General features: G+C 50.4%; 1 protein-coding gene across 5 annotated transcripts in view; it reads left to right on the top strand.

The window, feature by feature from the left end:
• Positions 1–17,569, top strand: part of LOC124472165 (adhesion G protein-coupled receptor L2-like) — a 63,156-nt gene that overhangs the window by 32,180 nt on the left and 13,407 nt on the right. For 2 of the 5 annotated variants that reach the window (XM_047026846.1, XM_047026848.1), the window contains 9 exons: positions 6,706–7,017; positions 7,707–7,807; positions 8,232–8,417; positions 9,549–9,587; positions 12,363–12,546; positions 14,705–14,827; positions 15,050–15,255; positions 15,873–16,046; positions 17,280–17,489. In XM_047026846.1, the coding sequence (XP_046882802.1) occupies positions 6,706–7,017; positions 7,707–7,807; positions 8,232–8,417; positions 9,549–9,587; positions 12,363–12,546; positions 14,705–14,827; positions 15,050–15,255; positions 15,873–16,046; positions 17,280–17,489 (1,535 nt within the window). Of the gene's footprint in view, positions 1–6,705; positions 7,018–7,706; positions 7,808–8,231; positions 8,418–9,515; positions 9,588–12,362; positions 12,547–14,704; positions 14,828–15,049; positions 15,256–15,872; positions 16,047–17,279; positions 17,490–17,569 lie in introns of all 5 variants that reach the window. The other 3 variants (XM_047026850.1, XM_047026847.1, XM_047026845.1) reach the window with 2 other exon arrangements.

Below are 17,569 nucleotides of genomic sequence, written 5' to 3'. Positions count from 1 at the left end.
CTCGCTCTACTTGAAGCTTGGACCCCATCAAATTCTCTAATCTCAGGCCTTATCCCAACCCATTATAAACACTGCCCTTGTGAACTTACTTTTAATGCTAAGGAATGAGATTCTGAAATATTGCGCACAGTATGACAGAAGGTTATCCCCTTCCTCTGCCTTTGGATTCGGACATCTGTTGCCATGGCTACCCCATCAACTGTACTGGGGTCCCTACTTACAATAGCCTGGTGGACAATCTCCATAATATCGGGTGGGAGTTAAAACCCAGAATCATAGTGTATGCGTGTGTGCACTAGGTAGCTTTATGGTGAATCATGGCGAGCGACTGGATGAGGAGAAGGTCTGCGCCGTGAAAAGAAAGATCAATTACTGCCGGGCGTCCTGTCAGGAGACGAGGGGGTTTAGAATAATCTGTGAAGTGCTGAGGGGAGACAGATGTGTCATCAGACAGGGCTCTTACATCACGGCCATAATGGCTGTAATTACCTGCCCGTAGCCTCCTTATCCCTGAGAGCCAGGCTAAGTCCCCGCGTTGGGAGCTCCACCAGCCAGACTGTGGATGTCGCAGGTTCAAGTCCCCGCGTTCCCTTCCCACCACAGCCACCACCACCAACCGTTTTCCCTTAAATACAGCGTTCCGGTTGAAGTTCTGATTTTAGTCTGAACTTTGTGAACGCTCCGGGGCGGGGCTGTCAGAGAGAGAAGCACGACCCCTGACCTGCGCCGAGGGCCAAACGTCTCCACGCGGGGCCCATGTGCTCTTGAACTCTGACCGCTTGTCAACATGCCTGTTTGTATTCCGCCGCCGCTGTTTCTGGGGGGGGGGGGGGGCGGGGGCCCTTAAGGTTGACCCTGGCTTATCCCAACTTGTCAAAAGCCTCCATTAAGACCATGTACTGTACACACGAGATAGTGTCATTTTTAATGAGTTCTCCGTGAGCTGGCTGCGCGTGTGAGCCGACTTGCCTGCTCTCGTGTTCACGCTCAGATGTATGTAAATGTAATTAACAACTGAATTATCATAATTACCCTCCTTTTCTTAAAACACACTCGTGGCGGGGGGGTGGAAAGTGCGCATAGCTGTACATTTCCAACAAGGGGCTTTCGCGGGCACTCAGCTAACTGCTGTAATGCCTCGGTAAATGCGCACCGTAATAAGAAACTCCACTGGAGCTCGGGCACATGTAATCAGGAAGACAGCCGACAGGTTTCACCTATTATTTTTAGAACCCATCTCCAGCTGTGCCTCTGCTAAGCTAGTCTCTAGTGCGAGCGCTGTGTTTCTGGGTGTACTTGCCACCACAAACCGTTAAGTTCACGAGAGCACTCTTTTCGTCCTTTTTTTTTTAAAGCACCTCTGTTAAAAGAGGGGCCGCTAGAAAGAACAGCGGGGCCATGCCAGCAGCTGTGTGCGAGGTTTTGTGAACGGCACGAGTAATTGCTTCATGTTTATTAGGTTTCCCAGATCTACACCTTAAACTGCTGGAGTGGATCGCCATTAGGATTTATTGCAGCTCAAAATGTAGTGAGTGAGACAACCTGTTCCACAGGGTAATCTCATGGCGTTGAAATAATGTCTCTCTCACTGAAACTGAGGAGCACTTGAGGCAGGGAGAAAATTAATTGTGTCCATAAAGATTCATGTGCCCCCTAGTAAAGCGCCACAAAGAGAGAAATCACTGCAATTTTTTGTTTCAGAGACCTCAGTCAGCACAGTGTCATAGAAACTTCCAAAAACGGTACTCGTCCAATTCCACAGAGACCGCACGATCCAAGACGATGGGTAGTCTATATTTAGAGGAAAGTATGTGGGCAGAGCCATACTCACCTTAGAATGTAAGCTTTTTCAGTTCCAGGAAATGAAGGAGCTTTTTACAATTCAAGTCACTATAGATTGCCCGGGATGAAATGATTCCAACACAAACACAAGTACCACGTTAGAAGTCCAAAGTCTTTGAATGCGTTAAGAGTACAAAGACGCCCAATGATCAATGCTCAGATAGTCTCAACTCCTTAGAAGTACCACTACTAAAGCAATGCGTGTCAATAAAAAGCACACCTAAGTGGTGGCCATTACTAAATTTGTAGGGACACTTACATGGTATTGTCTGCAATGCTCAAAGGAATCGCCTGGTTTCGGTCCAGCGAATTCCGAAAACCAATCAGAACAGCAAATAATTGCCAGGGGGATTTCAAAGTAACGAGGAGAAAGAGGAGGAAATTAATTTGCCTTCGAAGTAGCATTGATCTGAGGGCTACAGAAGGGCTGTGTAAAATGAATGGCTTTGCGGAGGGAAAGCCGTCAAGAAAAGTAGGATTTTGTCGAGATTTAGACAAAAGAGAGCAGGAGTCATGCTGCCGCACAGCATTAGAAAAGGTTAGTTAGCCAGATGCTAATAGACATCTTCCGCCTCAGAAGGTTAGCGCCATCAAGCCTGCGTTATGCTCATTCAATTTTGCTGCTCAAAATCAGTTAGTCTTATCTGTATGTTTTCAAACCATTGAACAAATGCAGTAGAGTGAGCCATCACGACGCAGCCACGGCCTCATTAGTGAATGCATCGCGTTCAAAGTCGCGCATCCATGGGGGCTCCGCGAGGCAGACGATAAAACAACACAAATATTTGCTTGGACTGCACAGGTTTGTTGCCCCTCATGGAGAGGGAGGTATAAGTGAAGCCATGCAAGGTCAGGGTCAAACTACCACTGGCTGATTGAAACTGTTCTCTCAGTTCTGTCTGTTGCCCAAACTCTAAACCGACATTGGTTGGATGTGTGACTTTTGGGTCGAATGCGAGGTTTTAGCTCGTGGGAGGGTTGCATGTGGCCCCCCTTTTCAATTCAATATATTTATTTGTCATTGTCATAGAAAACATGTTGTTTTTCTATGACAATGACAAATACATATATTGAATTCTCCTGTCTCTGGTGCTGCGTGGGTATATGGTAAGGTATATACTGTATACGGTGTTGGTGCCCAGTGTGGGGTGGCCCGCCGTCTTTAGTTTCAGGCCTCATAAATCAAGCCGAGAGATGGATACTGGTCCTGACTGGCAGAGCTTTTTCTGTCCCCTGCTCTTTAAGGAACCAGGTGTCCACGCGGAACACTAGAACACTCACACACCACCACTCAGTCTGCCAAGGGCTTTAGGAAAGCCTATAGGAAGAAGAAGAAGAAGAACACTGGATGTAAAAAAGCATTATCACCTGTCTCCTTGGACTGTTATGACGGTGTGTTTTGTGCCGGCTTAGCCAGGCTATGTGACCAGATGGTTTACTTTGGCCTATTCCGGAACACAGAACTGATGTTCACGTCACCGGCCCTTGAATACAGCAGCACGAGTCTGCGTATAAACAAGTTCATGTAAAATTCATGGCTTGTGGGATCTGTTGTTCCTCTGTTATTAGCGACTGGCGCAGAGAGTGAAACAACCCCACAACAGTAGCCCAGACTGCCTTTTAAGAGTAGTAGTAATTTTTCTGTAGGCTAGTTCAGTGTCTCTCGAGTGTGCACAGTTAGACTGGAGGTCTCTATTCTTCTCACCCACAGTAGACGAGAGCGGTGATAAGTACCATGTGCTAAAAGGGTCATTCAAAAGTTTGTCATGATTGGTTGGTCGGTACTCTTCACCGTGAGGATTTAATAACACTCAGTATTTGACATTTTATTTTCGAAGACCATTTCTGCAAAGCATTCTTTGCCGTTTGCACCCACTGGTAAAATTAGAAGGCTCTAAGAACGATCACCTAAATCACACAAGCCTCCATTAGAACTTGTTTGGCTGCCAATCCTTCAGGGATAGGTCTGCTCTCCTCTAATAGCCTCATTCAATTTTTCTGTAGGCTAGTTCAGTGTCTCTCGAGTGTGCACAGTTAGACTGGAGGTCTCTATTCTTCTCACCCACAGTAGACGAGAGCGGTGATAAGTACCATGTGCTAAAAGGGTCATTCAAAAGTTTGTCATGATTGGTTGGTCGGTACTCTTCACCGTGAGGATTTAATAACACTCAGTATTTGACATTTTATTTTCGAAGACCATTTCTGCAAAGCATTCTTTGCCGTTTGCACCCACTGGTAAAATTAGAAGGCTCTAAGAACGATCACCTAAATCACACAAGCCTCCATTAGAACTTGTTTGGCTGCCAATCCTTCAGGGATAACAAGGATGTTTCTTAGTTATCTAGCATGTGTGATGAGCTGTGAAGATATCCTCCCTTTTTTTTCCTTAAGGAGATCTTACCACAGACAAACAGAATTGCAAGGCATCTGATCATCTCCCTATAGCAGATTTATAAATATTTCATTTCAAACTTGATGTTTCAGTATAGGAAACTGCATGCGTATGGCTGACAATATATGCTCGATAAGTATAATCAATTTAACTTCAATTCTGTCAAGTAAACTTAGTTAAGCTTCCTGACAGCTAATGCCCCCGTTTGGTGCCCTCTTTGTTCCCTGATCACCCCACGCTACTTATAACTGCTGCCAATCAGCATATGCTGCACAGTATGTCCTTGCTGTCGGATTCCTCAAGAAGAGTGACTTAACAGGCCCTTGAGTGAAATGACGGCTAATTGAGGTGCCCCCTCTCTAGGCTGAGAGCTGTTAAAAGACGGCTAGCTTTTACCTCTGCTGGAATAGCTTGTCGTAATCAAAAGAAAATTGTGGAGGGGCGGCCTGAGAGGAGACATGGAAGAGAATCCACGATAGCATAGGTTGCTGTGAAGTGCCTTACTTCCTATTCATCTGTTTGTATATTTATTTATTTGTTACGGTGGCATAGGTCTGCTCTCCTCTAATAGCCTCATTCAATTTTTCTGTAAGGCCGAACTTGACCAAGTCCTTTCAGACAAGATAATTATCCTCCAGAAGTTCCTCAAGTTATTTGACACAGGCCGGTGAGTCACCACCAAGAGTGTTTCTCTGTTTGGCATAATTGTATAGATGTTTTCTGCTCTCGTATGGTCTTCATCGCCTGTCTGCTCGGCGACCAATTGATAGAGATAAGGGGGAAGACAAGAAAGAGGAGGACAAACACACACACGCTCACACACACACAAGCTCACAAACAGAAACGAATAGACAGATGAAGAGGAAAGAGGAGGGAGACAAGAGACACAGACGAGGAGAGACGCGGATCTTCCCACAAGTTGACATCAGAAGCTCTTCGCAACATCTGTCTGCGACTATAACCGGACATATGTCAGGCGTCAGATCTGCATCCACACAGCTCAGAGAGGTGTGAAGGACCGGCTGGGGGACAGGCAGGCACACAATGAGCAAGGGGAGCGCAGGGTAATTAAGCTCTGCTAGTGGGAGGTGGCAGTGGGGGGGGAGAAGGTCATTGAGTGAAATGTCATAACACAACAGCACTGCAGGGTGATCCGGCCACCTTCTATATATATATATTTTTTTTTTAAATATATATATATATATTTCTTTTTATATATATATATATATTTTTTTTTTTGTTAAAGCCAATTCCAGTAGGAGCAACACTCTTTCTCCCACTAACTTGTGAGTCGTGGCTAGTTAGCTGTAAAGCCTAGTGCTTCTGCTGTCTATCCTCCCCGAGCTTTTGAAGCGGCCCCAAACAGAGAGTTTCTCTGTCACGAACCTCCACATTTGACTGGAACAGGAAAACAAGAAACAAAGGCTCCCCTGATCTCCTGATTGGCTCCAGATGCAAACCGTGGGCTTTGTCACCGTTCAGTCTCAGGAAATGGAGATACGCATGTGACGATGGGGTGTCAGATAGCGTGATATTGCATTTTCCCCCCCAAAGCACCGAGGACTCCTGAAGACGGCACAGCGGGGCTTTTTCGCAGCGGCAGCCCCTCATTGTGGGAAGCTGTGGTTATCTCCACCGGCGATCATGCGGCCGTGGGTATAATATATGATCACTCAGGCAGGAGACAACCACAGACGCACTGATGGTTCCTTGCACGGTAGATTAATACGTTTGACTATTTCCACTCTGGTTTACTAGTTCCCTCGGTCTCGTTTCCAACATCTGCATCCACAGTAATGAGCACCGATTTAGAAACACACCTGCACACATGGGGATTGTACACGCACTGAGGAGGCAGTCACAAACTCGCACAAAAACACACACACACACACACACAGTTCCTCTTTAAGCTGTGCATTCAGTACAGCAGAGGCGCATTATCGCTGATGTATGGTTTTCGCCTAGGGGATGTGGAAGGGGGGGGGTTACGTTGCAGTTGAATATCCCCACGCCTGCTTTGTCAAACGGGGCCAAAAGAAAAAGGTAAGATGCAGGCAGGCTTTGTCTTCCTTGTTGACATTTAATCAGCCCCGGGAACTGCCCCTCCTGGAGAAATCACCGGCAAGCAAATGGATGCGTCCACCTCCTGTCTTTTCCTTATTTGCAGGTTGAAGTCAGGTAAAAATGGCTGAGATAGTGTAGTGTTTGCAGGTTCTCCCCCTCCAACTTTGTGCTGTGCTTGGACAGAGGAGTTATAGGTCCAGTCCTGCCCTGGTCGTTTTATCTCCGGGACTTATGGCTGGTGGTAACTCAGCACTGGTGTGTGATCGCTCGGAGCGCTGCAACCGAAGCTGCAAAGCTACCATGAACGTCCCCTAGCTGACTGATGGATGTGGAAAGTTCCAGGTCAAACCTTTTTCAGTAAGGTCTAACCGCAGCCCTTCTCTCCCCCTCCCTCCCTCCCTCCGCAGCGCCCGCCACAGACGACTTCTTGTCAACGGCGTTCCCGCCCGACACCACCGCGGCGCACCTGGCCACCAGCACGCCCTCGACCAGGGGCCAGCAGAACACCACCACCACCACCTCCGCCTCGGCCGCAGACCCGCGTGACGGCAGGGAGCCCAACCGGGCCGAGGACTCCCACGTGACGGCCGAGCCCTCCGCCCCAGAGATGCCCCCCACCCCCAGGCGCTTCTGCGAGGGCACGGCGAGGAGGGGCATCTCCTGGCCACAGACCCACACCGCCTCCACGGTCGACAGACCCTGCCCCAAAGGAACCAGAGGTATGGGGTCTCTATAGGCGTTCAGCAGCATCACCGGCGTGGCTGGCTGGAATGTTTCTGGAACGTTCTTCTTTCTTTCTTCTACCTTTTTTGTAATCAAGCATACCAATGACAGGTATGGGCTGCGTCCTGCAGTGAGATTATTTAATCATAACTCAACTGTCATGAAATAATCATCGCCCGTACCACAGACAACTGTCATGAAATAATCATTGTGAGATAATTATCATCCATAACTGTCACAACAAAGAATATATTAGGATGAAGAGAACAGCGAGGGAATGTTCTGGAGCCGTGTGAGAGAACGTCTCGACACGGCTTCGTTGACACAGCGTCATTGTTAGTTACCGATACACTGTTTACGTACCGTTTATGTAATTGCTAGCATATTCATACATGTAATACACATGCACAAACACGTCAAGAAACTCACCAAGCAAGGTCCAAGCTCCCGAATCTTTGACAGTCTCCCAAACCTGGCAACCCCGCCGTGTGGCCAGGCGGCTTTCCTTTATGCGTCGTCGCTTCTCCTTCCTGAGGCACAGAGGAGCCGGGGTGGGGGGAGGAGGAGGGAGATGGAGAAAGGGGAGGGGGGGGGGGGTCTTCCTGCTTAGAGGAGCCTGCTGAATGGAGGAGCAGCAGGAGTGAGAGTGCCTCTCTAAAGCCTGGACGTGTTTGTGCCCCTGCAGGCATCGCCTCCTACCTCTGCACGGTGACGGGGACCTGGACCCCGAGAGGGCCCGACCTCAGCAACTGCACCTCCCATTGGGTGACGCAAGTGGCACAAAAGGTGAGGAGGTGAAAGAAAAAGAGGGGGGAGGAGGAGGAGGGGGGGGGGGCGCAAAGCACAGCAACCTTGTGTGCGCGCGCGCAATCTCCCCCCAGCCTTCGCACTTCTTTATCTGCGCCGTAGCCGAGCGAAACGCAGATGCGTTGTGAAAAGACCGCAACTGCGAGGGAACCGGTTTGCCGATGCCCGACCCGATGAGTCATCGCTTTTGTCCGCCAGCAATACACGGCGAATGCCGGCGCTTGCAGTTATTCCGCCCACGGCCAAGTCGCTCCACCCGTCAAACGGGGCGCAGCGTCGGCATCGATTTCAACTCAAAGCCCGTGTGCCAGACGCACGACCGGGTCCACCCCGCATATCTCTGAACTGCGTCAACCCACCTCTTCCACCCCCCCCCCCCTCCCCCCCCCCCCCTCTCTCTCAGATCCGCAGCGGCGAGAACGCGGCCAACCTGGCCAACGAGCTGGCGCGCCACACGCAGGGCCCGGTGTTTGCGGGGGACGTCAGCTCGTCGGTGCGCCTCATGGAGCAGCTGGTGGACATCCTGGACGCCCAGCTGCAGGAGCTGAGGCCCAGCGAGAAGGACTCGGCCGGGCGCAGCTTCAACAAGGTAGGCTGCCATCCCTCCCCCGACCCCGGACCTCGTTAGAACACCGCACCCCTGCGCCAAACCTCTGACCCAACTTTGACACGCACATGGGCGAGGCCGGTCATTAGACAGTCGCACCCCGCACGCAGAGCCCCTCCAGGTGACGCAGTAAGGGGAGGCAGACACACCCACAGCCCTGAGGGGGAAACTTTGACTGTTGGGAGGATCATTCTCTGGGTCATTACTGGCTTCCCACGTGCAGCCGTTACCTGGCGGCTGAGCCTGAGAGAGCTCACGGTTAGAACCGCCACCCCCCATGAACACGGAGAATGACTCGCCAGTCCTGGCATGTGCTGTCAAGAGCTGAAAGGTCCCTCCCCCCCCAGAACCTTGACATCTCCGCAGCAGCCCCCTGCGAGGGAGGGGGGGAGGGCCCAAAACCTACGTCCTCACAGCCGCTTGTCAGTCACCCGGAGAAATGATTGACAGGTTGAAAAGTGTGTTTTGTTATTCCAACTTTGAGGCCAAGGAAGTTGCAAACGCGCTCTAAAATTTGTTTTTTTACAAACTTTTCCCCCCTTTCTTTGGAGTGGTTTGGCACCGTCCTTTGTGTTCTGTCGAGTCGTTCTCCCTCGACTGAAGTTGTTTAGTTTACCTAGCCTTGACTCAGCTGTGGGGGGCAATGCAACATTTTCATTTGACTGAAAGACTAACAAAGGCCTTTAAAAGCCTGTGCTGGCAGACCATCTCAACCACCATGCCACAAAGCACAAATGACCCGCAGTCCAACATTGTTTATTGACTCTGTGCTTTTTAAAGCATGGTTAATGCAAAGTGTAGGAATCTCATCACGTTGCTTCCCCCACACTGCCAGGCGTCTCGGAGCCCAACCCCCAACCTTGACGTTATGTAAGCTGGATACATATTCCAACACCGCCTCAGAGACGCGTTTGTAATCGCTGCATTGTCTCAAGGTCGTCGTTCAGGGGCCTCAACAAAAGAAGGTTTTAGTTTAATTTCAGCAACGGAACAATGGTAAGGGGGGTAACTTCACACGCCAAGACGTCTGTGATTTGAAAGACGCTTTTTATTCCCAAACTCTTCTCTCTCCTCTAATAGAGTGTCTGTTGTTCTCCGTCCTCCCCTGAAAAGCTTCAGAAGAGAGAGAAAACTTGCAGGGCTTACATGAAGGTAAACCTCGTGGATGTACAGAGCGATGTTCTGTTGCTCCCTGTGTCTGCCAGGCAGCATGCAGCGCTGGTGTCGGCATGGCCGCGTGTCTCTTTGTCTGGGACCCGCTTGTGTGTTTGCTGCAATCTCTGTCTTCCCTTTTCCCCTGTCTGTCTGCCTGTCTGTCTGCCTGTCTGTCTGTCTGCAAACCTGTCGGCGCGTGGCTCTCCTGGCCACACCGGTTTTGTCGATATCCCTCCGCTTATCTGCCCATCCTTGTCCTTCCTGGGCCTATTTTCTTCCCTTTCTCCCGTCACGTCTACCCTTCCTTTTTCTCTCCCGTCATTCTCTTCTGTCTTTTTCCCCCCGTCCTCCTTCTCTCCCCCGCTTACTCTCTATTTCTTCAACTCCTCCTTCCCTCCCTCCCCCTCTCCCTCTCCCCCTCTCTCTCTCTCTCTCTCTCTCCTGTCTGCTCTCTGTGCGTTGTATGAGTAATTGCCTTCCCACGGCCGTGATTGCACCTCCCTGTCAGCTAGAAGTGTGATCAAAGTGGCAGTGCACTCATTCTTTTTTTCCACTTGCTTACTTTTTACAATTTCCATCCTCTCTTGTACCTTTTCACCATACCAACGTTATTTATCTCCTCTCTCTCTCTCTCTATCTCTCTCTCCCTCCCTCCCTCCCTCTCTCTCTGTCTCTCTCTCTCTATCTCTCTCTCTCGCTCTCTCTCTGTCTCTCTCTCGCTCTCTCTCTCAATGTGATGGGTCTAATTTCTGTCCCATTAATGTGTTTGTGTTAATATCTGATGTGTTGGTCCTTTTCATCCTTCCTTCCTCCCCTTGTCATTTTCCTTTCCTCTGCTTTTGTTTATGTCTCCGACGCGGCTCTGTTGAAACACTCATAGTTTGTGCGCCGGGACCGACTAAAAATCGTGAGAGAGCACTAGAGCATTCCGCGGTGACCGCTGGTGGGTCTCGGGGAACAGAAGCTTGTTTTGACGGAGTCGATTTTGACTGCGAGGAACGCGAATGCAAACCGCCTCCATTGATTTAGACCTTGTCCTCCCTTTCCCGCATCTCCATTCGTCAACTGAGGGCGTTCCATCGAGTCAGCCCACGCCCCGCCCACGACCACGTATGTGTTTCCTGTCGGCCGGTGGCGGGGTCTCGCCCGAGGCCCCTCTGTGATTTGTAGCTTGTTTTGACCTCCACCCAGGCAAGAATTTGAGAGGATTCAGTCACAACGTGTGTTGCTTTCGACGTTTGGCAAATTAGAGACACGGATGCTCCCCCAGCAACCCCCCCCCCCCCTCTCGTCCTTCGAGGACAGCTCACCGGGGGGGGGGGGGTGGGGCAGACCATTTAGTGTCTGTCTGGGAGGGTTGGCTCCGGCCCTGTAATCACCCCTGCATGCTTCTTTCTCACTTTCTCTTTTTATTTCCTCTCTCTCTCTCTCTCTCTCTCTCTCTCTCTCTCTCTCTCTCTCTCTCTCTCTCTCTCTCTCTCTCTCGCTCTCATTCTCTCGTTCCTTCTCCCTGCTTCCATATCTCCGTCTTCCTCTCTCTGTCTCTCAATCTCTCTCTCTCCTGCCCCCCCCCCCCCCAACTCTCTCATTCCATCACAGTTCACGGGGCCCCACTCAGAGTTAAGGTCAAGACCGGAGTGGTTCATTCTCACCTCTTTGTTAGGGCGGTATTTCATACCTGGAGGCCCATGCAGAGATGTACTGCAGGACAGCTGTGGTTTATGGTGATGGTGCGGTTAAGTGCTGTGGTCTTATGTCAGCCTGCATTCGATTGCAATTGGGATTAATCCCCGATCTGGTTAATCCAGGCAAAAGGGGTAATTGTGCCTGTGGTCAATTAGTGTGGTGGATAATAACAGCTGTGGCTAATTGTTACAGGAAGTGGGACAGGTTGTTGTGCTTAATTACCGGTGTGGTGAGAAGGGTCTCAGTGGTTAATGGCACCTGTGGTTAAATTGTCACTCTGGTTTATTGGGACACGGGTTGAAATGGATTTGGGCTAATTTAGCGATGCCTGGTCATGTTTGGTTTAGGGTTAAATGCTGCTGTGGGTATACTGGGCTAGGAAGGGAGCCGTGAACTCACCCTCACAGGGTCAACTGGACCTCTGTTTTATCAACATCTGATACTTCTCTTGTTTGAAACTGGAATGTTTTGCTTACTTACCGCTTATCAGAAACCAGGAAATGAAAGGATTTGCCTTGGAAAACAAACGGCGTGGTCCGTGTCTTGACGGAGACTGCCACTCACGGACAAGTGGGTTTGCTTGCAGTGATAAGAACGTTCAGGAAAGCAGTGCATTTTCTAGCCTGTTATGATTGAATCCTGTTATGGAATAAAGTCATTGTCACTGAAGATAATTGTTTTCGGGAAAAAAAGGAATTTAAGAACTTGTGAACTGAGAGCCCCTCTATGGATGGCAGCTCTGGTCTTATGAAAAAACATTTGGTTTGTATTACTACTTCCCCCTCCAGGCATAGATTTGTTATCCTGAGAAAGACGGCATTCTAAAACGGGCAGTAGAAAGGAAGCATCCTCAAATTCCATGTAATCTGTAACCGTCATCTTTTAAATGCATTTTGAGTCATGTTCTCCTCAATGTCTCCTTCATTTAAATGACATTTGGCTGTTTTCAGTTTGACTGGTTGTGGCCCTTGCTTTCCATTATCCCATGCCCTCCATTGCTCCCTTAAGACTACAGTGTTTCAGAAGTTATGATGAGCGGGAGGGGGCAAAAGTGTGCTGACATTTTACTCGTCTCCCCGGATACAGGCCATTGTAGATACGGTTGACAACCTCCTCAGGCCGGAAGCTCTGAAATCCTGGGAAGACATGAATTCCACGGAGCAAACGCACGCCGCCACCATGTTACTGGATACCCTGGAGGAGGGGGCGTTCGTCCTTGCCGACAACCTGATCGAGCCAGCTGTAGTCAAAGTGCCCGCCGAGAATATCGGTGAGTTCCTTTTCAATCCTGCATAAAACAGAGAGACCCAAACGACTCGTCTGCCAGTCACAATCCACAATCATAACGACGACTTCCCTTCCGGGAGAATCTCCCGTGTCATCGTGGGGGAAATTGCTTTGACCTTGGTTGTTTAAATGGGATTTTTCGTCCCGAGAAGTAGAAGTTAACATTCACAACCATCGTGTAAGCATAAGCATACTGCCAAACTAAAGCCCCCAGGCACCGATCCTAGGCTTAGTCATCTCGACACTGATAAAGAACCTGGACAGCTATTCCTCCAGGAGAGAAAAGTGCTATTAAAAAGCAAAACCAAATTTAGTTAAAGTCACAGTAGGAGGTTTTGATGACGCGTCTGGCGCTAGCGAGCTAACATGTTCTCACAGGCAGTTTATTAGCAACGTGATCTCATTCATTTAAGTCAGCTTTGTGCGGTGAACTGTCATTAAAAAAAAGAAATTCACGTGGCTTTCCGTTGCCATGGTTATGGTTTCCGGCTCAGTCTCTTTTTTTTTTTGTCTTCCTTGATTCCTAATCTATTTCTTGCATAGTTAAATATTCCAAGTGAGTCTCTCAGCTGCAAGATGAAGTTCCCGGTTCGTCCAGGGAAAACAAAAGAGCCAATTGAAAAGTATTACTCTATAGATGCTATTGTATGAGTCCTTAGACCTCTTTCCATTAAATGATAATACACCAACCTAAGTAGATAAGGAATAAGGTCTAGTTATATAGGACTAATACACCGATTAATATGCTGTGTAGTAAGAAGTTCATGGCTTAATGCCGTTTCTTCCCATGCAGTTCCCTAGCTCTGGGTAAAGGTTATTGTAGCTCTGGGTTGATGTTATTGTACTATTGTGGCAACAGAGTGAGAGGATTGTGGACGGTGGCAGAGAGCAGCCCGGTGTAGAACCAGGCGGCTCAAGGCTCAGAACAAGTCGTCTGACCCGGAGCTTTCCCCACAAGCCCAGAAGAAAGGCCAAAATGATCCTCTCGCCCAATTAACATTCTCCCCACCACCACCACACCCCCACCACCACCACCACCACCATCCCCAAAAACACAGAAATGTCCGCCTGTCAAGGGGTAGGGGGAGTTAAGTTAAAGGTGGGGGGGGGGGGGGGGGATGTTAGGAGGACAATTCCTCATCTCCATCTGTCAAAAGCCATCTATCTGAAGGAGGCGAGGCTGTTTCTGACGCGAGGGAGCGCGCTGATACGTGTGTCCTCCTGACCCCTCAGTAATTTCACACATCAAAGGGAGCACCACCCGGCAGCTGGCACGCCGCAGAAGAGAGAGGAGAGTGGAGAGAGGGGAGAGAGAGAGAGAGAGGGGGTAGAGAGAAGGAGAGAGAGAGAGGGGGGGAGAGAGAGAGGGGAGAGAGACAGAGAGAGAGAGAGAGAGAGAGAGAGAGAGAGAGAGAGAGAGAGAGAGAGAGAGAGAGAGAGAGAGAGAGAGAGAGAGAGAGAGAGAGAGAGAGGGGAAAGAGACAGAGAGAGGGAGAGGGAGAGAGAGGCTGCTGGAATTGGGTAGCTTTTCAGAGATTTGCTCAGCGAGCTCCAGAGTTATCTGAAGGTGGTGGGGGTGGGGTGGGGTGGGCGGGGGGAGTAAAAAAACCCAATGATATTTTTTGATCTTATGAATATTTGACATTCATGCTGCACCAGGTTACGCGCTCGCCTGCTCTACCCCTCTCTCTCTCGCTCGGCCTCTATCTCTCCCCTGTCCTCGCTCGCTCGCTCTGCCTCTCTATCTCCCCTGTCCTCGCTCGCTCTGCCTCTCTATCTCTCCCCTGTCCTCACTCGCTCTGCCTCTCTCTCTCCGATGTTCTCTCTTTCTTCCTCCCCTGGCCTCTTGGCTCTCTCCGTCTCCTGTTCTAGTTCTCCCTGAGGAGCTGCACAGTCTACAGCTCACTATCTTTTTTTTATAGTAAATAGCACTGGATGGGTTATTGACAATAAGATTGGATTCTGTTGCTGGTCTGCTGGACTTGTGTTCTCCTGTTTCACCCCCCCCCCCCCCCCTGTCACCCCCCCCCCCCCCCCGGCCTCTATATGGGAGCTCTATTAAACACGACGTATTGCTTTTGTAATGTGACCTATGAGTAATGCCGTCCCTGTGCCCCCCCCCCCCCCCCCCCCCCCCACAGTGCTGGACGTGTACGTGTTGAGCACGGACGGGCAGGTACAAGACTTCAGGTTCCCCCAGAGCAGCAAGGGCGAGGCGTCCATCCAGCTCACCTCCAACACGGTCAAAGTCAACAGCAAGAACGGTAGGCAGCTAGACGTCGTCGTCCGTCCGTCCCCCACCCCCACCCCCCCCCTTTCGCGACACGCCCGAGGGCTGCCGCCTTCTTTCTATTTATTCTTGTTTCGAGAGCGCCCGTGCCTCTTGTGTACAGGCCGTGCTCGGCTTGCTGCCGAAATGAGCGGCGAAACCGCTGGAAAAAAAACCCACTGTTCATCCTCCTTTTTCCCCCCGTGTTTGCTTTCAGGGGTGGCCAAGCTGGTGTTTGTCCTTTACAAGCACCTGGGCCACTTCCTCAGCACGGAGAACGCCACGCTGAGGGGGCCGGGGGAGGCGGAACGCCGCAACCTCTCCCTGACAGTCAACTCCCACATCCTGTCCGCCTCCATCACCAAGGAGTCCAGCCGCGTGTTTGTGTCCGACCCGGTGATCTTCACCCTGGAACACCTGGATGTAAGCTCCCTCCACCCCCCTACCCCCCCTCCCCCGAGAACCAAAACAAAGCCCCCGGAGCCCTACAACCTCTAGCCGGCTCAGGGCTCAACCAGGGAGAGGGAAATGGCAGGGTGGTCTTTAGCAGAGGGAGATGAATGTCAGTGTCATGAAACCTTGAACACCGCTGTCGAGAGAGAGAGAGACAGGGAGAGGGAGGGAGAGAGAGAGAGGGAGGGAGAGAGAGGGAGAGAGAGAGAGAGAGAGGGGAGGGGGGTTGGAGAGAGAGGCAGAGAAAGAAGGGAGAAATGTTTTTTTTCCCGTGGTATTTCAAATGGAAGGTCTGACAAGTATTGGTGTTTATCTTGGAGTTTTGATGGATGTGTAATGACTTGAGTCGGGGCTCGGTTGCACAGCGTACAGCAGTAGGGCTCGCACATACGACTTGAAGTGTTCTGCTCTTTGATTACCATGGCAACGTGCGCTACAACCTGCTGCTTAATTGACCGTGATGAAAGGGATGAGAATATCTAGGAATGTCCATTACGTGGTGGTGTACCTGCGATGCCTCCGTGTTTGAGCTTGGATTTTGTCATACACGTTGTTTTTCTTTTTTTTCTTGTCTCGCGGCCCTGTAGAAAGAGCACTACTATAACCCCAACTGCTCTTTCTGGAACTACTCGGAGAGGAGCATGATGGGATACTGGTCCACCCTGGGCTGCAAGCTTCTGGACACCAACAAGAGCCACACCACCTGCTCCTGCAGTCACCTGACCAACTTCGCCATCCTGATGGCCCACAAAGGAAATGTGGTGAGTGGCTGCGACCAGCCCCCCCCCCCCCCCCCCCTCTGTTCCTCATTCTCTCTCCTCCACGTTATCTACCCATGATGACAACATGCGAGGTGCAAGATAACGTACACGTGATTAGTTCATAGCTGTAGGGTGGAGGAGTCTGTGTGTGTGGGGGGCGGTGGGGGGGGGGGTGGTATTGAGAATAGCAGTGAGGTTTGATTTGAGGCATGTATGGAGTCAGCTGCTTACTGCACCCAGAGACACGGGCCCAGATTCAGGAATAAGATGGTTTGGAGCTAAGACTGTTATTGGAAATGAATTACATTTTATCTATGGCCCGTGACTAATAGCCCTCCTTGCACATGTGTGTTCCGGGGAATCATGGGATACGGCGCGCAATGAGCTTTCATTTGCATTTCCACTCGACGTGAAGTGGACTGGATCCATATGCTGGCGAAATGCAATTACAATCCAATTACATGATAAATATTGTGTGCTGCGAGCATGTAGCCAGTAATAAATGTGGAACATAAGTTCGCGGTTGAAATAATAGCATATCCCGACTCGTGAACTCTGTTCCCCGTCATCCGCTGCAACCCGAACCTTTACCACAAGTATGAAGCCGAACCTCCCGGGCTAAGCCTTCACTCTCACCAACCCCTTCCAACCCACCTCAACTACAACTCCTGCCCTCAATAAAATTACAAAGCTAGGAAGAGATGACCTCACTTTTAATACCGCCGCTCTCGAATAAGACTCTGTGTGGCGTTCTATTTCGGCGAGCGTCCAGCTTGAAATGTGCTCAGTTTCATCGCCTCTGACATGCGCTCTGATCTCCTGTTCGGAGAGAGAGCCTCTCACAGAACCGCTGGCGTGTTGCTAAGGACCTAACGCGCCGCAACACGTGCCAGAGCACGCCAACATGCCACCACAGCAACAACTGGCTGTGACATTTGGGAATGTCTAGTTTGTGCGCTGGAGGTTGTGTCCGATGCCTCTGCCAGTCTTTATTAGGTATGGACATCTGGTCCCTGAGACAAACCTTGTCCCTTGTTGACGCGAGTCAAGCCTGCGTCACAGACATGGTCGCACCTGTCATAGCGTCACAATTACAAATTAAAACTGTGATATTTATACTTGTTGTTGTTTTTTTTAACACCCAGAGGTGCGTTTGATTACGTGCGCTCTAGTAATCTCCCCCCTCCCCTCCCCCCTCTAACCCTTCCTGCTATGTGCCTGTGTGTCCGGCAGGGGGAGGGCAGCGTGCATGAGCTCCTGCTGACAGTGATGACCAGGATGGGCATCGCCGTGTCGCTGGTGTGCCTGGCCATCAGCCTCTTCACCTTCTGCTTCTTCCGCGGCCTGCAGAGCGACCGCAACACCATCCACAAGAACCTCTGCTTCAACCTCTTCATCGCCGAGCTGGTCTTCCTCGTGGGCATCAACATGACAGAGCCTCAGGTAAACACACACACACATACTCTCCTCCCCCGACCCAACGATAGACTCACAGATCAGGGTTGTAGTTGTAGCTGTTTTTT

Source organism: Hypomesus transpacificus, chromosome 10, assembly GCF_021917145.1.
Source record: "Hypomesus transpacificus isolate Combined female chromosome 10, fHypTra1, whole genome shotgun sequence".
NCBI lineage: Eukaryota > Metazoa > Chordata > Actinopteri > Osmeriformes > Osmeridae > Hypomesus > Hypomesus transpacificus.
Note: the sequence above shows the minus strand (reverse complement) of the source record. Positions and strands in the feature narration are given on the sequence as shown.